At 34.8% G+C, this 21887-nt stretch overlaps 1 protein-coding gene across 3 annotated transcripts in view; it reads right to left on the bottom strand.

The window, feature by feature from the left end:
- The window catches only part of LOC135202317 (uncharacterized), a 102117-nt gene that overhangs the window by 8003 nt on the left and 72227 nt on the right, over positions 1-21887 (bottom strand). For all 3 annotated transcript variants that reach the window (XM_064231662.1, XM_064231663.1, XM_064231661.1), the window contains exons 4-5: positions 7768-7861; positions 2283-2337 (exon numbers count right to left, since the gene is read on the bottom strand). In XM_064231662.1, the coding sequence (XP_064087732.1) occupies positions 2283-2337; positions 7768-7861 (149 nt within the window). The remainder of the gene's footprint in view (positions 1-2282; positions 2338-7767; positions 7862-21887) is intronic.

Here is a 21887-nt window from a genome sequence, read left to right as displayed (position 1 = left end):
TAAGAGGATGAACAAATTTATCAAAGAAAAAAAGATTAACTTGCAACTGCAAAAGCTCCAAATTTGATATTATGAAATAGCAATAGCACTGTGTGCCCTTATAATGTTTCATTAAAACCCAAAAAAAGGTATTAATTTAAACACATTTTAATGAAATGTTCAACTGTAAAAGAAACTCCCCACAAGTGCAGAATAAGTTTCCAAATAAGGAATAAAACCTTAACCTGAATACATTTTTTAATGAAGTGTTCAATTGGAAATGTAACTTCCCACAAGTACAGAATAAGTTTCTTTATAAGACAATAAAATATTAAAAAGCAATGCTACCAACAACAATTACACCCTTGCCTAGTTTTATACTAGTTAAATAAACAAAGGGGATATAAAATTATTGTTCTTACTTTCCAATGTAAGATTAACTATGTAGAAAAGTTGAAGAAACACAAAAATCTACAACCTGAGATCACAATAAACAAAAGTATAGCATCACGGGTGCACCAACAGTTCATCTAATTATTACTATATTGGCTTAACCTTCATGAAAGGAATCTGATCATGGTGATTCTCTAGTCTAGAAAGCATTTTCTATCATCTCATTACACATTATAATTACTGTCTTGTGCAATTTTATATGCGATAAAAAATAAAAGCATGTCACTTCCTCACAGATGATACTAAGACAGAAATGATCTCTGATACAACATTTCATAACAGCCACAACTATATACAATTATTTCTCCACAACATAATAGGAAAACTGAAAATTCTCCAAAATTTAGAAATTGCAATTTGGAAATAAGTTTGGGGTGCTACATTTCTTCCTCAATAAGAAAAACTTGCATGACTACAGCAAAATCTACTACTATTCTTCTTAAATTATGAAAATATATATACTGTTAACAATACATCAGTCATGAAATTGAAAATCAATAACTAATTCTAACAAGCACAATGGTACTGTATCTTGTGCTGTAACATTATGTTAATTAATCTTATCAGTATACACCCAGATGTACTGATGAAGAAAGGGACATCTCCACATATAATAGTATAATTTCACCTACAGGTTTTTTCTTTCTAATAGTTAAATGAATCCAACTTGGGATTTTCAGACCACTGCAGTTTTGTACTGTAATGATGAAATCGCACAACAAAAAGCTGTCACCATACCAATTCCAGTTGGCATGGAATCTAAATTCCTGACATAACTATATAGAAGAATCCCCTATTAAAGCAAGTTAAAAAAAAATAATTATCTAACACAGAAAGCGAGAGAGAGAGAGAAAAAGATAATACGCAGCTGTGGTTTCCGCACACGTGCACCAAGGCTCGACAGACAGGAAGGGACCATTGATAATGCCGACACACCATCACAGAACAAAAATATTTCTATTTTCATAAGCAATAAACATATTTGATGTGTTTGCTAAAATGACAACCTGGACTTTATTTATAGTCATCATTCTACCTCAGAACTATAAAATTATGGTAATGTACTTCTCTATCAGGGCCTTAAAAATTACCAACGCTTCAGTTACAATGAACTTATGGTATTTAGTAGGTCAGTAAGACAAGTTCAGTTCAGTAGTTCAATACCAATACTCATTCCAAATGGTCATGAACTTGCATTACATTGGTAGCAATAAAAAGAAAAAAAAGGAGAGAGAGAAAGAGAAAGACATTTAATTCTCTAGCAAGAATCTTAACTTAAAAATCTGAAAAAACTAAAGCAGTAAATAATGATCAAATCCTAAGTAATCTAAGTAATTGACAAAAGTACCAATAATACACTGTACATTGAAATATTACCTAAAAGCACCTAGTATGCCAAATTAGACTAAAAAGTTTATATTCAAAATGTAATTTTTTTTTTCCTAAAATGTGTGTCTAGCTAGTGAAAACTTCCTCTTGTTTGCATAACTCTCTTTATAGACAAACAACAATGGTACCATATTTTAAAGAATGAGACAAGAAATCCAAACTCTCACCTTTCCTTTTAACAGTAAACATTTCCAATGACATTGTGATATGTCAGAACATGGAAATGATCTCCCCCACAACGTATCAGATGGAGTATCTTAAAGGTACAGCAAGCAATTAAACTACAGGTACACATCCAAGCACAGTAGAAATACTATACTGCAGTGCATTAAACTTAAGTCAGCAGACACTGCTTTTAGGACCTTTTCACAAGGGGTGAAAAGTGTATTTGCCCTGGCATTAATGCAAATACTACTATAAGAGTCAACCAATAGATAAGAGTATATAAAAAAAAAGCTTACCATCAATTTCCTGCAGTGGTTTAAAATGTGGGTACAGATGAAGTGTAGCATTACCCTGCAAATAAAAAGTCCAGTTAAGTTTTTTTTATGCAAATATTTTTCTACTTATTAAAACCTGTCAAAATGTTTTACAATAACTATTATGCAATTAATTGATCATTGACCTCTATGAGGCATATAGATCATTAGCAACCCAGTCAAACAGTCATCACTGCCTTTTTTAAAATGATGACAGGAAGCACTTTCCTAAAACTCTGAGGGCAAGGAAAGACATGCAGTTACATATTTTTGTTTAATCAGAGAAACTGACTTCAGACTACTGAAATAAAGCAGTGCCTGAATCTGCATGCAATTACTGCTGAAGGAATAAAAGCCACAATAGACAAAGCACAAATTTACAAACTGCTAACCCAATCATGTTTGTTAAAAGACAATGACATTTCACTTCCTTTTTTTATGGGATCCTGCCTTCACTCCTAACTGGACTCATCAACAGCTCATGAATATCACGGTGCTGTTTGAAAGTGATATCAACTGTCAATTCAAGTTGCATTCCTACCCTTTAATTTAGTTTATCATTCAATACACAAAACTAAGAGATTTCTACAATGCAAATGACAGTAAAAATAGTGCTGTTACTTTTATTTTCTCGTCAGATTTACATAATTCCTTACTAGAAAACTACAATCAAACAACATAGACAAAGGTCTTTTATAAGTCAATTGCATTACTGAGGTGTACCCTTCCTACAATGATGATGAGCTTTTACTGTTCATAGGCTTTCAACAGGTAGTGTTTTCAGTCGATGAAACCTCAATTACAATTATTTCAATAATTGGCTATATCGATTAAAAATATTTCATCTTTCAATAGGCATCTCACACTTCCAAACATTAAGTAATATCACTTGGGAATGTTTCTCTATCTGAGAGAATCAGTCAAACCCATGACAGAAAAGTGACCAGGTCATTAATACAGGTTAGATGAAGTACTACCAACACACACAAACTCGCTATGTCAAAACCATGAACCTCACCTTATACTAATAGGAATAAGTAAAAATACTACACTGTATCCTGAAAAATAAAGCTGATAAACACTGCAAAATGTAAATGCATTTTCATGTATAAAATGTTACTGTAGCGATATGTTATTTTACAATAGCTTAAAAACATTCAATAATTTTCTTCCACCAAACTTGAAAGTTGAAACAAACAACATCATCAAAATGTATAGAGGTTTAAGTACAACATGTCATAAAGATTATTACTAGGTGATAGTTAGTACTGAATGCACTCCTCACCAAAAGGTACAGTCTGTGTAACCATAAATGCATGTACTAATGCTTAAAAAAAAATACACAAAAAGATTATCTGGCAAAAAGTTGAAAATAGCAACTCCCATAAATTCTACAGACTATTATTAAAAGAAAAAAAAGCTAACCAGAGCAAACTGATTACAACAAACACCTACAGCATAGCTAAGTTTATGGTGCAAATTAGAAACAGATCAACATTATCAACTGACTGATAAAGACCTTTGGCCCATACATATTTCATGAAAACCTGTGTTAAGTTTTACAGACAAACAGCAACGCAAAACAAAGCAAAATCAACTGGATTGGTTCTACAACTGAGGACTGGCCCTCACGAAAAATTACTTGATAATTCATACATGACAAGAGTTCTGTTTGTTTAATACAGTGGTTCTCATCCATTTTATTATCACACCCCCTCTAAGAGGGGATCCTTCCCTCCCTGTCCCCCTTGCATCTAAGTGTCAGATATATAAAAAGTATATAAATCTTAAGGATTTCAATTATCTTTGCATATATTTTAATATACCATGTTACATACAAACTTTTATTGGCAAGACCAGGAATTATATTAACTAAGCAAAAATACTCGACATTACTTGAAACTGAAGATCAATAATCTATCCATGTAGTGCTGGCAGAGGATAATAACTGTCAAAATTCTATCCTGGAGAAAGAATTGGCAACCACCTAATTCATCCAAATTCCCTCCCAGCCCTTCTATGATGAAATGCGATCCAATGAAGGACTTCGGAAATGTACGTTACTGAACATTAAAAAATATTTTAAAATTTTTGTTTCTTATGGAAAGAATATCATTATGAAAACAACAGCTGCTAAGATAAAATAAAGATACCACTAAGAGAATAAGATATTGTCATGCTTGTGCAGAAATAAGCTGCAATTACACAAACCAATGGCATATACTCTAAAAACTAGATATCTCAAGACAGGAACTATGGAAGGTACAAAGTACTCTTAGTTAAAAGACCTAAGTTATACTGGAAGGTTAGTTATGGAGTTATAGTTCTTTAGTTGTACTCTGCAAAGTGCATATCTATAAAGAAAAAAAAATCAGGTGTTGGATGGCATAGGAATATACCAGTAATCTAGGTTACTCATGACTAAGAAACCTGCCTGTCAAATCCAGGCTAAACATCACTTCAGACTAATAAAAAAAGCAAATAAAAAATGTACGGATTAACAGAGAAGGCAAATAAATCTAAGCACACAAGTTATAAGCTAGCAAGGAAGAAATTACTGTCTACTTTGCTGTAACTGCAGTCATCCTAACCTAGCTAAAAGCTTAATTTGCAAAGATGTGAATTCCTTTCAAATATGTCTTGCACTTGCAACAAACTGAACAATTAACACCAAGAACTCCAAAATACATAATGAAAGATCTTTTAAGAAGTCAGTTAAAAATACATGTGGTTCACTAGATGAGTAATATTACTATGGGCAGTAAATGAGTTTTCAAAATATATAGTGCTTCGTATACTAAGATAAACAGTGAAGGAAATGTGTAGTAAAAGCAAAACTTTCAAAGTAAACAAATGCACTTAAGCTTGTACAGAATCTTTTAACTATCAAGTTGAAGCAGCTAAAGTAATCATTATAAATAAGACAAAATTAAAAGACCGTAACTACGAAACTAGGCTAGGCAGAAAAATACCTTTTCATTTCACCCTTTGACAGTTAGATTTTGCATTTGAATACTCATGCTTAGGAAGATTATGTGCTTGGGATATTAGATGAATTACCCTTTAAATGTTATGACTTTTCATTACTACATCCAGTTCTTGGAGGACACTTCTGTGGGTCAAAAAATTGGAAATAAGCAAAGCAGGAATTGAAAATTACCTCAAAATTATGCTATTTCATCTAACATTCTGTGTATAACAAACTCCCACATAACTATGAGTAATTACGAATACTACTACTAAACTACATGTGTAATAATTTTAATTCTACAATATCCTCAAGATGGATTTAACTCATGTGGTGCTAGAAAAATACATTCATCTAGTATGCTTCCCAACATGTTAAAAGTTTATGTCAATGTTCAGCCTCTGATGTTCAGCTTGTTTTTATTTAATTTTGTTTATCTTTTCTACTCATTTGTTCACTTCCCCCACAGCTGTCTAATTTTGAGTGTTTTCATCCTCAAATAATCACCATGACAGGATTTCTCTGAAAAAATGAATTCTAGCAAATCTCATCTAGCAAGTACACTTTCTGCCCCAATTCTCGTTTGCTTAAAGTTCCTAACAACCACTCTTTTACTCCTCTCATGCCTAAAACATCCGAAATTGCAAATTTAAATATTCCTAACATCTTACCGCTTAGTTACTTCCTCACTGTTAATAAATCATGTGCAAAGGACATTATAACACTTCTTTCTTTATCCTACCTTCTAGAACATTTTCCAATAGAGAAATTTCATTTTTTTATTTTAATTCTAATGTATCATATTTTCTTTTGAATATTAGTTGTAATACATTAATAATTCACTAATCACCTGGTCAGTTTTAACATTTTTGATACTTTAGTCAGCTCTCCAGTTGTTTTCAAATGACAAATTGTGGCTGACGACCTTGGAGTTCAGCCATTCTTCATCTCCTTAGAGTCTCTTAACTTCTTCAATCATCCCATTCTCTGATGATCCGAGTCATAATATTATCCAGGTCATATTCCCTCTCCATTTAATATATAGTCATGGTATTGCTTTAATTTTTTCCTTGTCAAGTAAACTTTTCTATTCAAAATCAATACAAGTGATCCTCACCTTTCAAATCTGGTCTCTTTCCCCTTCTTCTTGTTGTATTTTATTTTCTCTGACATGCAGAAATTCTAATACCCCTCATTCTGCATGTTTCATTTTGTTCCGACACCTACTCCTTGCAGTTCCTACACCTACCTAATGTCTATGGTTTGAAAGTGGTTCTTTCCTGCTATTGCCCTTTGTAAATCTTCATTCTATTACCATACTATGCATCCCTTTCATAATGTCATACCACAAATTTCTGCTGTCTTTTATCCCTCTTCTTGAGATTTTACCTTTCTCTTTTCATCATTCCTATGAGATATATATACATAATCTAAAAGGAAACAAAGATTGCCAGATTTGTTCCAAAAATAAAAAAAAAAGTACCAATTCATGAACACACTATCCTACTTTAGTTCCTTCAAGGTCTATTTTCAGATGGCATAAGATCCTTAACCCACTTATAGAGTGACCACTGTCAGTGTACAAAATCCAACCAGTCAATTACCTGATGATTTATAAATGAATGGTCTTGTCAAACTCCCAGGAAATACTATGCCAAGGCTCCCATTCTTATAGGAGATATTGTTAGATTGTTTACACCTCATTCTCAATCACTGGTCTGTGCCATAATTTAAATGCAAGTCCCAAGTGAGCTACAGGATCAAAGGTGAAAACATTCAAACGATTATCTCCTCCAAACACCTGGACATTTATGAAGATTGTTTTCTCAGAAAACAGTCACCTAGGAAACCACCCTGCTTATTACAGTTGTCATTATTCCAACATTTTCTTTCTCTTACATACTATGGCCATTTGATTCCTTGGAAGATTGACCATTCAACTCCTTCCATAATTATGTATGCTAACTACAAATTATAGTAACAGAAAAGCAAGATATCAACTCATACCACCACCAAAAAAATGTCTTATACAATTCAGGTATCTCTGACATACTGCATAATACCCACAATAAGTTAATGAAATGCTCTGATCATAAAGCAATTTCAAGACAGGAATCTCAAGTTAAACAGGAATCTCAAGTTAGTCCAATGGCAATTTTCAAAGATAAGTTTTAATAGAATTACTGTATCAGAGGAGCCAACAAAATATTATACCACTGGCAAAGGCACGTAAATGTGGAAACCTAGGAAAATGTGTACTTCAAGAACAGATGATGAAAAGGCCAAACTAAATACACTGATCTGTTTTCACTGGTTAACGGAATATACAAGTAATGCAATAGTGTGTGCCCAGGGTCACAAAATTCCATGCCAATCATAGCCCGATAATTACAGCCTACCTATGATTGCCTGAAGCAATGATGACAGTAGAAATGAAACAGCAATTCTAATTACTTTTACTCCCACATATACTTCCATCAACATGTTTCAATAACTTACGGTAAGAGATTCTCGTTTACGACCACTGGTGACAAAACTGAAGCCCTGAGTTTCAATGGCCACACCTGTTCTCTGGACATGTTCTTCAATGTACCTGAGGGAAGACAAGTCATGAAAATGTTAATACTGTATTTGAATAATTTTTTTTAAAAGATGTGGGAAAGTACAAAATTACAACATTAGATGCATTAAAACTAACTTCTTAAAATTTCAACTCTCCACAGACAAAGCTGCAAAGGAGATGGAAAATGAACTCAATTTTCTGAATATTTCTTTTTTTCTACTAACTTTTCCCTTCCTTCTCGCCCGATAACTGTAACCTGCCACTTTGCAACATTCTGGTCAACCCCTAATTACTGACTTCCCTTCACATATCTTTTTGTTTCCTTCAAGCTTGGGTTACTCAAAGGACAAGTAAACAACTATGCTATGTATATCCAGGTACACACAAATTACCCTGCAAATAAAACATACAGCCATATGAATTGAACATAGAATTTAGGCCAAAGGCCAAGAGCCGGGACTTAACAGGTCATTCAGTGCTGAAACAGAAAATGACAGTTAAAGATTACAAAGGCGTAACAGAAGGAAAACCTAACAGCTGCACTATGAATCAATTGTTAGAAGGTGGAAAGTAAGATGGAAGAGAAGGAATATAAAAGGAGGTACAGTAAAAGGGAAAAAAGGGTTTGCAGCTAGGGGCTGGAAGCACGCTGCAAAGGACCTTTAGTAGTGCCTACAGTGCACCGCATGAGGGATGGCATTGGCCCCCTACAGGCCTTACAGCCACATGGATTACCAACTCGGATTTAAAACAGCCTAGCCAAGGGTACACTATGTAGTATATGTACTGCATATTTATAATACTAAATACCTACTGTTTCTCTCTCTCACTCATGCATGCACACAAAAATGAATGGGTGCATTTCTTTAAATTTATACTTATCTGCAGTTTCTTTCTCACCCTCTCAAAGAATTGTTACATGCATTAAAATATATAAAACCATTAACATGCAACATACAAAACAGACTTGTGAAAATGTCTGGTACCTGAAAGCTATCATATATCAACATATCAGCTTCATCCTAAAATTTCAGTTAACCCTTTAGAGAAAGAGCTGGGAAATATTTAAAGTCTAAATTAAGCATGAACAATGTTAGCATTTTAATTCTAACCACTTAACAGAATTCCAATGTGATGAGTGAAAAAAAATTATAAACCTAAAACCTCAGTAAAGTGTGACCTATTAAGGTCCCTGCTATCCCCCCACCAAAAATTAGCCAACTCCAAATTGTAACAAATTTTTATTTTAATGATTTTAACAAATTTTTTAAAAAATTTTATTTACTCTCATAAAATTTACACAAACATTCACAGTAAAACACTGCATTATTCTGTTAACCAAACAAACAAATATGATAAACAACAAATTCCCTTAAGAAAAGTTGAATTGATGAAGTTTTGTTTTTAACTTCATGTGAAGAATACTTTTTGGCTCCACCATTCAGGTATAACTTTTATTTGTCATCGAAACTGTACTAACAACAACATACTTTTACAACAGCTACTTCAAAAGGAAAAACTTTCAAAACAGGATATGCAAGAATCGTAGAAAATCCCAAAGCTTTAGAGAGAGATTAATGAAAATGACAATTTGTGTATAACTTCCATGAAAAATTTATCAACAAGAGGGAGAGAGATTTAAGGCCACCTGTTCAGTCCACAAGGCAGGTGGGTGAGAGAGAAGGTGATAAGCTCCCGTCCTGTGTTCTCCATATCCTATGTTATTCCAAGATAGGATAGCAAGCCTCACACTTTTTTTTATGTAATTATGTCAATGGTATTCTTATCTGCTATTTCTTTTAAAATTCACATTTACTGCTTACTCCACATTACATATACCTCTTCTATTTGTACTTATTCCAATATTTGCTGTAGTTTTCTTTTATTTCTTAGATTTTCAACATTTTCCTACAAATGCTCATTCATAGTCATTCATTTTTTGTATTTATTTCTTAAAATTCCAAAAACCCTTTCTAGAGACTCCACAAATCTTCTGCTTTATTACCAAAAGATCATTCTTAATCCATCAGTTATGGAGAGACACTTTCAGTGAACAGGCAGCAACAAAATTAAACAAAAAACAATAACTAGAAATTTTCTCCACCCATTAACATACACATCATTCATTCAACAGTAAGTATGAACTCTCAAATAGAAAATGTATCCATATAATATAAATATAAATAAATAAATATATATATATATATATATATATATATATATATACATATATATATATATATATTATATATATATATATATATATATATAATATATATATATATATATAATATATCATATATATATATAATATATATATAAATATATATATATATAAATATATATATATATATATATATATATATATATATATATATATAGTATATATATATACATATATATATATATATATATATATTATATCTATATATATAATATATACATATATATATATATATATATATATATATATACGGTATATTATATATATCATATTACTATATATATACTATATATATTCTTATTGGTATATATATATCTTCTATATTTTTATATATATCTACATATACTATATCTATATATTTATATACATATACATATAATATATATATATATACATATATAATATATATAATATATATATATATATATATATATTATATAATATATATATATCTATCATATACATATATAATATATATAGATATGTATAATCTTAAGTCAAATTTCTGCTATGTACTATTCCATTTCAAAGCCCTATCCTAGTGTGAAGCCCCACTACTCTTCCTCTAAAAGTCCACCTTTTGTCACTTGTTTTATTTTAACAATCAGATGACAACAATACAAAACACAAAGCAGCATTGATAATGTACAGGACTGGAGACAAGAGATTACAAAAATGAAGCAAAATAGGAGAACCGAAGACGAAAGTTTCACACGCACGCAAAAACAAAGGCGGCTCTGAGAGAATGCGCCACATCCTGTCTTGCACGAAAAATAACCTTGGGGTAAAGCTCCCTCGTATGGCAACCATATTCTTCGACGGGACGGAAATGCCTTTCGCGGCTACACTAAAACAGATTTGGTTAATTCGCAATGTTGATGTAGAGAACTCTTTGAACAGCCTAAAGACAGTGGCTGTTCAACGAATTCTCTACTTTAATTATGACAAGCTCCCCTTCTGAAATAAAGGGAGTAAATGATTTCGGAAGTATTGTTATTATTAGTATTATTATTATTTCAAAATTTGCTAAACAATCCTAAGGAACATGGAAAAAAACGAATACAGTGCTCATACATGAGAAGTATTAAATAACAAGCTAGTGCTATTTTCTCATAAACTACAAAAATTACAAATTTTTAATCAATTTGTATTTTTCATAGCTAGCAAATCTGAGGTCTTAACAATAGGATAATCTCCAAGCGCCGCTGGTAACCGGCTAAAACAATCAAAGATTGTATAGCAAGGAATCTGTGAGATCTGGCAACTTCTGCGCGTACAAAACAATTTCATATGTATATGTGTGTGTGTGTGTGTGTATATATATATATATATATATATATTATATATATATATATATATATATATATATATATATATATATATATATAATATATATATATATATATAGTATATATATAATAATAATATATATATATATATATATATATGTGTATATATAATATATATATATATATATATATATATACTATATATATATATATATTATATATATATATATATATATATATAGATAGATAGATAGATAGAGAGACGAGAGAAGAGAGAGAGATGAGAGGAGGAGGAGATTTGAGAGAGAGAGAGAGAGAGAGAGAATAGTACTAATCGAACGCTTCCGTACTAGTGGGCACCGGTTACCCAGCGTCTTATTATTCACAATCTATGGAAAAGCTAATCAGTTTAAGAGTCCTACAACAAACCATTATTTATAAATAAATATAAAGTCAAACTGATATATTACCTTGAAAATACATACCAAAGTATATATACCTTGGAAAATATTTCATATATTACATTTACTAATAAATCTTTGTTCGGAATCATAAAAATCTAAAAGTAGGATGTTTATGAACCAAATGTTCCACAATTTCAGCCTATTTTTTATTGTTAATATTAGTTCTATATATGAATAAAAATTTTAACAACGCGCAAGTAATATAGACTCTAACCTTCAACAGAATTTTCGGATAATTCCTCTAATTTGTCGAACAGCAACGATCGCCTACTGTACCAGGATGTCGTGCGCGCATTAGGGTGCGCGCGCAAGATGCTCATTTGGTTAAAAAAGTACGTATTCATATTGATAATATTTAATAGTTTTTACACCCCGGATAATAACTAGAAGAGGGTTAGTTACGGAAAATAAAAAAAAAAAAACATTAAAATTATGGAGGAAATAAACAAGTAAAAAGGAGACAATACAGGAAAACGCTAAGTACGAAGGCTATGTTCAAAATCTAATGGGGCAGTTCTCTCCAAAGCTGCGTTGAAACCTCTGTGCAGTGAATGACTACAGTTTCTTTCTTATGCAATTTTAGGAGGATTAATTATTGTATTTATTTTTTTATTCATTCAATAGTAGTGCAGTAACCTGAAATAGAGCTAGTATATCATTTCTTTATGTATAACAATATTAATAATTTCATTTTCCTTTGACAAGCAGGCTTTGTCCGTAACGCGTTTTTTTTTTTTTTCAAAATACATATTCCCGTTCAGTACTGTACGCGGAAGGTACTTTAATTTTAAAAGTAACCATGTTATTTGTCGATAGGAATATACGATGCTGGAAAAATAGTCAATATAATCTATGGCCGCAAAACAATTGTTCACATAGCTGATCACAAAAAAAAAGACCTTGTAGAAAGTGATCGCAATAAACTTATCCCAAATAACTTACCGGATAACATAAAAATATTCCTTATCACTGATCGCAAATAATATACATATAATCGACACCTTAATTCCAGAATATTCATTATACTTACTCAATGCACCAAAACAAGTCCTCGTATTTTTACAGTTTAATCAAAATCTCACACTCCAAAATGTAATAGATCATTATGACTCGATATTCGTAAATAAATTTACAAATAATTTCATTGGTATTTTAAATGAATACGTCAATTCATATGCTATCAAATGGTCATTACGGATAGGGGGATGGGTGGGATGGGGGAGGCAAAAGTGGGTGGGGGGGATTAATAAGATTTCAAGAAAAGAGCTCATGGGCGTCGGAGAAAGGGTGGGATGCGGGAAGGGGGGGGGGGGAAGGGGGGGGGGGGGGGGGGTACCTTTTCATACAATTCATAGATCTGACGTCATTCCAATCATAAACACTCACTCCTTGTCAACTGATGGTTCTCAGGCAATGTAATGATGACGAGGAAACGAGTGAAATCATAATACAAAACTAAAAGCAAAGTTTTCTCGAATTTTCCCTGAACCGCGTCACGTTTTTCATACGTGATTGACTCGCGCCCTGTTCTCGGATTTCTGTGACTCACGCAGACTACAATTCACTTGGATTTGTTTCCTTAGCTGGGAAAAATAAGAAATAAGTTAGAAATTGGGAGTGGGAAAAATAAGTTAAAAATTAGGAGTGGAAAAAATAAGTTAAAAATTGGGTGGATAAAATAAGCTAAAAATTGGGTGGATAAATTAAGCTAAAAATTGGGTGGATAAATTAAGCTAAAAAATGGGTGGATAAATTAAGCTAAAAATTGGGTGGATAAATTAAGCTAAAAATTGGGAGTGGAAAAAGTAAGCTAAAAATTGGGAGTGGAAAAAGTAAGCTAAAAATTGGGAGTGGAAAAAGTAAGCTAAAAATTGGGAGTGGGAAAAATAAGCTAAAAATTAGGAGTAGAAAAATTACGTTAAAAATTGGGAGTAAAAAAAAAAATAAGTAAAAAATTGGAAGTGGAAAAATACGTTAAAAATTAGAAGTAGAAAAAATAAGTTAGAAATCGGGAGTGGAAAAAAGTTAAAAATTAGGAGTGGGGAAAAATGTAAGAAAATTCGGGAGTGGAAAACACGTTAAAAATTGGGCAAAATTAAAAGTAAAACGATTGGAGCGCAGGTGAGCCACAATGCTACAATTAGCATAAAGTTGACAACATTCTGAAACCCAGAAACCCAGAAACCCTGAAACCCTGAAACCCTGCTCAAGGAGGAGCTCGGAAGCAACAGAAACATCGACGCCAACCCACTGCCATTAAGAAATGAGTCAGGGGAAGGTGACACGTGATGGCTGACCACCAAGTATATGACTTTAACGTCTAATTCACACCCAAACAAAGAACTCTGAGAATGTCATTGCATACAGTATGAACTATACTCTGTTTTTTTTTCCATCTGTCCATCTACCTGTGGTGTTTTCGTATGGTAACACTGCGTCCCGGCCTTTAAATAGTTACGCTATGTGTAAGTTTTAGGTAAATAAAAGGAAATCTGGGGGTACATTTGCTACTGAAAAGTGTTTTAATAATTTACAGTATGCGAATGACACCGTTAATATTCGAAATAAGGTTATTATTATTGTTGAATGTAAGCTGAATGTAACTATCTGAAGCCCGGGACGCAGTGTTACCATACGCAAACACCACACGTTGGTGGACAGATGGAAAAAAACATAGTATAGTGAAAATTCAAATCCAGAAGATAATTTGTTTTGGAAAAGGCAGAAGTTGCATATATCAATTATATGTTTTAGAGTAGAATAAAATAGTATATGGAATTGAGGTGGTTTGAAATGTGTAACAGGAGGAAAACTTCTCAAGTTGCATTAGCAAACTAATTTTATGAGGGAGTGGAAAGTCAGATGGCAAAAAGAGAATATGAACGGAGGTACAGTAAAAGAAATGATATTGCCGCTAGGGGCCAAAGGGAAATTGCACAGACCCTTCAGTAATGCCTACTGGACCACGCGAGGCGTACTGGCAGCACTATTCCCCGTATGGGGATCATATGATTTTAAGACATTGTGACTAATTTACATTATTTTCAAAGGCCCTTCTGACAGCTATTGTTGCTTACAAGACGACAGTTGGCACATGTTCACAGACCAATACTGCAGTAGGGGAGGTCTCATGTCACTATGGTATTCCCGTTAGATATGGGAAGCTAACCGAAATTATCCATGCACGAAGTTGATGCAAAGTCAATGCTGATGGGTTCTTGTCATGAGTAAATTTTGGTTGTTCTCAATGATTTTCCCGTCTTTGTGTGTGTGTGTGTTTGTTTTTCATTAATTTTCCCCGTCTTTGTGTGTGTGTGTTTTTTTTATTAATAAGCACAGATCTTGTAATGATGCCATTACTTCAAGCCATTTGATCATTGTCCATAATATATGCGCACACACAAACACACACACACGCAAAGGTTACTTACTCCGGGTCGCATTTAGAAGAATGAAAACAAAATCCGGGATAAAAATACGGAGCGAAAATTCCATCTGTGCGCTTAATCCACGTTTGCCGCCGAGGTTTAAGGTTTCAGTAAGATCGGTTTCCTTGTGGGTAAAATGACCAAAATATTCTTAACTGCGAAAGATATAGTCAGGAGAGAAACCTCCTGTGTCACCCGCCACTACATTTTGGTTTGACTATAGAAGTAAATAGTGAGGTGCTACTTTACCTATATTATTTGCCATTCTCATAGAGTTTACCATTGGCAAAAGTGGTCCAAGATGAAAGAGAAGATTTAGATTGGAATAACAAGACAGTTAAGACTCAGAATATACAAATGACTCTGCTTCCATCATTTAAACACAAGATATACGTAGCTTGCTTCATAGAATGCATCACATATCTAGAGATGGGGGTTCAAAATGAATTCATGAAACATTGGGGATAAAGTAAGGGCAAAGCACAAAGGGATAGAATAACACTAGATGGAGAAAAGATTAGTCAAGTCTTTCAATATTTAGGGGCAATGATAAACCAAAACAAAACGGTTGCCATGGAATCTAGAGAAAGAATAAAATAGGTAAACGAAACAATGGAAAGACTGAGTAAGATCTGGAAATAAGTAAAAAAAGACCAAATTTGCGTGAGAAAATGAGATTACACATTACAGTACTCTGGTGCGATCTGTATTGCTATAAGCACATAATCACATGACAAACTAACCCTCGAATAAATCCATAAAAATATTAGGACTTCGATGGCAGGATAGAAACAAATGAAACCACAGGGGCAATAACGAATGTTCCATTACGTATAGTTAGAGCAATGATGAAGGGCAGAAGGACACGTACTTCGACATCACCCGTGGGAGAAAGAACGTGAGAAGTGTCCCCTGGGATTCTGGGAGCACCAGAGAGGTGGAAGACCCAGCCCTGCTCGGATACGAACTTAAGAGTCACAAGATAAGTGGAGATTTGTGGAAGGTAGAGCAAAACAAAGATTAGTGTGTCACGGCTTTAGAGATAGTGGTGATGACGAAATAATGAGTTAGCTGTGGCAGTGTCATGATCATGTGTACTGTTCACCATCCGACTGCTGGTATCTTTCATTTGGCCAAAAGAATTTCAAGGAAAAATATCATCATCATCATCATATTATGAACAAAATCCAAAGCGAATTTAGTTTTCCCTGTCTACTAAATATTTACAAGTAATTTCAGAGTGCCTTCTCAAAAATAGATAGCGTTATATATCAATATCTGAACGCAGTTAAAAGCAATGGAACTCGGAACCTGGCACTTTGGAAACCATGAAGTTCGGCAACATCGGTTATAAATAAGGTCAACACGGGGCACAAGACGACAAAACGTGAGACCTGTGACATCACAGTTCACGAAAATGAGCCACTGCACTCTGACTACTGAAATACCCTTTTCAAGTCCAGTAATATTCAAAATCATTGTTAATATCAACAGGAATCGTCTCACATACGGATATTGAAATTAGTTTAGCATAACAACATACACCAGGCCCCCTAAAAAAAAAAAAAAATCAAAACAGGAAGTTTAACAAGGAAACAAAACTAACGTATTGTTTCCGGTGCCTTTCGATCATTTAAATCTAACTCGTCGTCATTTTTTGGCTTCGTAGAGCCAGAAGACTGCTATTCCATCCATTTTCTTTGCGATGCTGAACAATGACTCCACTTCTCTTTTCACGAGGAAACAATACTGTCAACCTACAGCACATACGAGCCCGTGTTAAACGTAGCTCTAAATATGAAAGAAACGGTTATGGCATCATAAACCCCCTTATCATCAAAGTCACCTCTTCTTTCATGGGGAATTTTCCCACGTCACCTCATCAGTTACCAGGAATGACCGAACTCCAACTCGCCACCGTATATAGAAGTCTTATCGAATATATCATGAGAAATTCAACACCGAACTGTAAAATTCAATCAAACCACATATACTCGAGGAACAGGAATGATTCACAGTTCCGAGAAGCGAGGTTTGGCGCAAATGTGCGCTTGGCCACATCAGGCTCAAGTTTCTAGATAACACTGGAGACAAAATAAAATATTCCAGTGTGCTTGGAATGAACACCGCTCAAACATGGTGTTCTGGAACATGTGCGCGCGTGTATGTACAGAAAAGCCAAGTCAAGTTCCCCCTAGTACGAAATCAACACTTTACCGTGGCCAGGAATTGAACCTGTGTGTGTGTGTGTGTGTGTGTGTGTGTGTGTGTGTGTGTGTGTGTGTTGTGGGGGGGGGGGGGGGGTTAGATGCAGAGGTGCTACAGGAGTTGACCAAGTAGAAGTCGACTCCAAGTATAATTGAATTCGATCATATGGACAGCACAGTCGAATTCGACTTGCATCTCTTGATATCCGAATGGATAAGTCGACTGTCTTTCCTCCACCGAAAAAGCACAAGTTCGAACCCTGTCCTTCCCCTTGGGCAACGTACTCCCTCCTAGTTACGTGAATTCGATATTCAGTAAAGGATATTTGTGGCTTAATATTTGTGATTGTAGTCACGATTGTTCAAATGACAAATACACATATGCAAATAATCATATACATAGTTTTCTGGTTAAAAACGGCAATCTTTACCAAGTATCCGTTTATTCCGAAAACCCCGATACACACCCATCAAAAGCCACGCGAAAGATTTACTACTGGCATAAAACTTCTATAAATTTTGCAGTGGCAAAAATCCGGTGACTTTTGCCGAACAAAATCCTGTAAATCAAACGCAAACATATTCCCAAGATCATCCTCCCAAAATGAACAAATAAACGAATACAATAAACATAGACATAAATATTCATACGATGGAGGCCTTCCTTGCTCTTGACACCAAAATGCTCTAATGAATCATCACTCTCTCTCTCTCTCTCTCTCTCTCTCTCTACTCTGGTCTCCGACACGCCAACGCTGCCTGTGGTCCCGCCCCCCCCCCCCCAACCCCCCGCCCCCGACAACCCCCAAGGCTATTCCTCCAGGACACACTATTCCCCTCCCCCCCACAAAAATCTCCTAACGAACCCTCACTTAATCTCGTCTAACGCTACAACCCCTAAACATTTATCTATCCCGCCAACACGCCTCTGTATCTTCTCCTTCTCTCCTTCCTCATCTCTCGTTCCTCCTTCTCCTCATCTCACACACACAACGTACTACAATTCAAACTTCAGAATCGCAATATTATGCTCATACTAATATTCTACATAAACAAAGCACACTAAATGGTAGATATAACCTCATTTTTAATATTCACTATATCCACCACTGTGATAAAGGAATATCAAGTTATAAAACGCTTCAAAAGACGATAACATTCATTAAAGTTGACCTCACTACTCTCAACAATTCGACGTTATCACTTAACCCCCAATTATTTAATTGTAAAAACTTTCCTGCAACATTCTTCTCTCAAGCAACACAACGAAAACCATATCTTACCAAAACGTCGATCACTTCGACTACAAAAATCTCTCCTGTCAAAAGAGGACAATTATCTTCTTCCTTCCCTCGTGACGAAAGACTATTTCTTGCCACAATGTCAGTCACTTGGGCTTAAAAAAAAAAAAAAAAAAAAAAAAAAAAAAAAAAAAAAAAAAAAAAAAAAAAAAAAACTTTTCGAGTCAAGAGAAAACCGGTCGGAGAGCGACAGGGCAAATATCCTCCTTCGGACGGCGAAAGCACGAGGTACGACGACCACCGGCACTTCTTGGGATGAAGATTCCAATCTCCTCCTCGCCTTCAAAGCATCACCACATCCGAGATCAAATACACACACACACAAACGCTTCGAGCTTGTATATGCTCTCACTGACCGACCAACCCCTTGTCCCCTTCTCTCTCGTACACTAACTTTGCACGTCTGTCTGTCTGTGGTATATATATGCTTGGTTAGCACTTGTTATATGCTGGCTTCTAAGGACGAGGTTGAGGACACTAACCCTTGCCCCTCTGGGGACCTCCACCCACCCAACTTTTAACCGGCTTTGGGGTAGTGGGAGGCATCTCTGCCGTCCCATCCCCAGTGTTTCCCCCCCCTCCCCCCCCCCCCCCCCCCAAACCATTCCTCCCCTCTCGGGAGGGAAGGAAGGAGAGAGAGAGAGAGAGAGAGAAGAAGTGGAGGAGAGAGAGAGAGAGAGAGAGAGCGGACAAGGAAAAGGAAAACCGCGAGCAACCTCGGCAGGAGACAAGTGCCGGCTACATGTGTCCTGGCTAAACATAAGACGGCAAGAACAACGCCAACATCTTTCTCTCGACTTAGCAAATCATAACTCGACTTGCCGAGTAGCAACTGTCAATATACGGATATGAATTCGTGATGAAAAAAAAAAAACATTCAAAAGGAAAAAAACTGCCATAGAGGAAAATATTCACATAAAAAATACGTTACTGGGGAGAGGGTCAGAAAAGGTCACAGAGATGAAACTCGGTGGTTTTTTAAAAGAGGAGTTACCAGCACAGGTTTATGGAGGGCCAAGGTGACTACGTTTTTTTAAAAAAGAAAAAAACAAAAAAAAAAAAAACTTAAAAAGTACAACTTCAAGCTCTACTAATTTAGTCTCTCTCTCTCTCTCTCATATATACATATACATATACATATACACATACACATACACTACACATATAATATATATATATATATATATATATATATATATATATATATATATATATATATATATATATATATATATATATATATATATATATATATATATATATATATATATATAGCGGATATTAACACACATTTTACAATCACACTCCGGAAATACTTCCATCTAGTTGTAGTTTCTTATTTTTAAATAGTTTTCTTAAAAACGTAAGGAAAATACTCCTCTATTTCACATATCGTCATACAATGAAGTATATTATATTTTACGTCGAAAAATTTATACGCTAAATAACAAAGTTGACGACATGTTTTAGACATTACTGAAAACCCTACCTACTATACATTATCATACAGTCTGGGTTCGTATACAGATACTACCGAGAATGACTCACGCAAACATTATGTTGAGAATGGCTTTCTACACACACTAAGCCCAGCATGACTTTCTACACACCATTAGATGAAAACTTTCATACACTGAATGACTTTTTAAAAAGAATTTCTGCTGCTCCTATATTTCCATCCATAAAATGTATCGTCTTTATGTGACATAGCTACAATATCATTTCATACCAACAGAGAGAATGCTAAGTAACACTTCAACCAAGTCCACTATACTTTCTAAATACCATCTAATAGGACTCGCTTCAGTATAAGGGAAAATGCCCTTTTTTTTTCTAAATCAAAAGATGAAGGAAGATCCCACCGCTGACTTCTTCTTCCTCATTCTACATACACGGTACTTTCCTTTATTCAAACGGCGAAACATGATATAGCCCCGAGAGGAACTAAGGGAGGACCGGGGAGCATCTGAGGACGAACGTTGAGGAGGAGGAGGAGGAGGAGAGAGGGGGAGGGAGATGATGGAGTACGGGCAGTGTAAGAAATGGGGGGTGGGGGGGGGGACTTGAGATATCCCCAAGATAGGACTCTGCTCACGCACCATAGCCAATATCACCAGCAAAACGTCACTCAAGACGTGGGTGATTTTTTTTTTTTACTCATTTTATCACTCATATGCGGTTTGGTTCGAAATATTTTCTTAAAAGTTTTATTTCTTACAAATATAGATGAGATCACGTTGATTTCTTTATCAACTATGTCATAAAAAGATTATGAGCAATGGACTCATAAACACATGAGAGAGAGAGAGAGAGAGAGAGAGAGAGAGAGAGAGAGAGAGAGAGAGAGAGCAACGGAAACTATACTTCAAATACCTCAATCACCCTGACACGATTTTCTTCCGGTATCAAAATTCTAAAACATTGTGACCGCTTCTCTTCGCTAGTTTAAAAAAAAGAAGAAAAAAGCTCCCTGATGACACTTCAACGAACCTTCGTGTACACTCAAAATGGAAGACAGAAAAACACCACCTCCAGCCTTCAGAATAAGCTGTGTAGACTGCTGACGATAACTTTACGCACTGAGACTTGTGAGGATACTGAATACATAGTGAGTATTTACTAAGTTTGTAGAGTCAGTAGTACATGAAGAGACGTCAGCCACAGTATTCACACAGTTCCTGCTGCACTCGTACGAAGAGGACTGGCGAGGTCTGAAATGTGAATACTAAGTAATCCTTTGCCCTTACCAAGTAAAAACAAGCCTTGTAATTGGAGCTTTGGCAACTATGACTCCGTCCAGTGACCCAGTCCACCGCGTCAATGACATAGTACCAGCGTCAAAAAGAGTAAAAACGAAGTGCTTAAAGCATGTGGCTATTAATAATATAAGTCAGTAAAGAAAACAAGGTATTAGTGAGGATATAATATACTCTCTCTCTCTCTCTCTGTGGCGTCGTGATCACATCACATCTACAGTGAAGCCACTTTTCTTTGGTAAATGACCATTCTACTATCGTTAATCTCTCCGATAGTAGCCAATTCTGATGGACATGATTAGAGGACTACGATATGACCACGGAATGATCAGAATCTGTATAAATACAGGGTCTGAATCACGATGGCCGTGAGGATAAGATAAGTGG

Source organism: Macrobrachium nipponense, chromosome 30, assembly GCF_015104395.2.
Source record: "Macrobrachium nipponense isolate FS-2020 chromosome 30, ASM1510439v2, whole genome shotgun sequence".
In the NCBI taxonomy this organism is placed as follows: Eukaryota; Metazoa; Arthropoda; class Malacostraca; order Decapoda; family Palaemonidae; genus Macrobrachium; species Macrobrachium nipponense.
The sequence above is the reverse complement of the archived record's forward strand: the minus strand, read 5'-3'. Positions and strand labels throughout refer to the sequence as shown.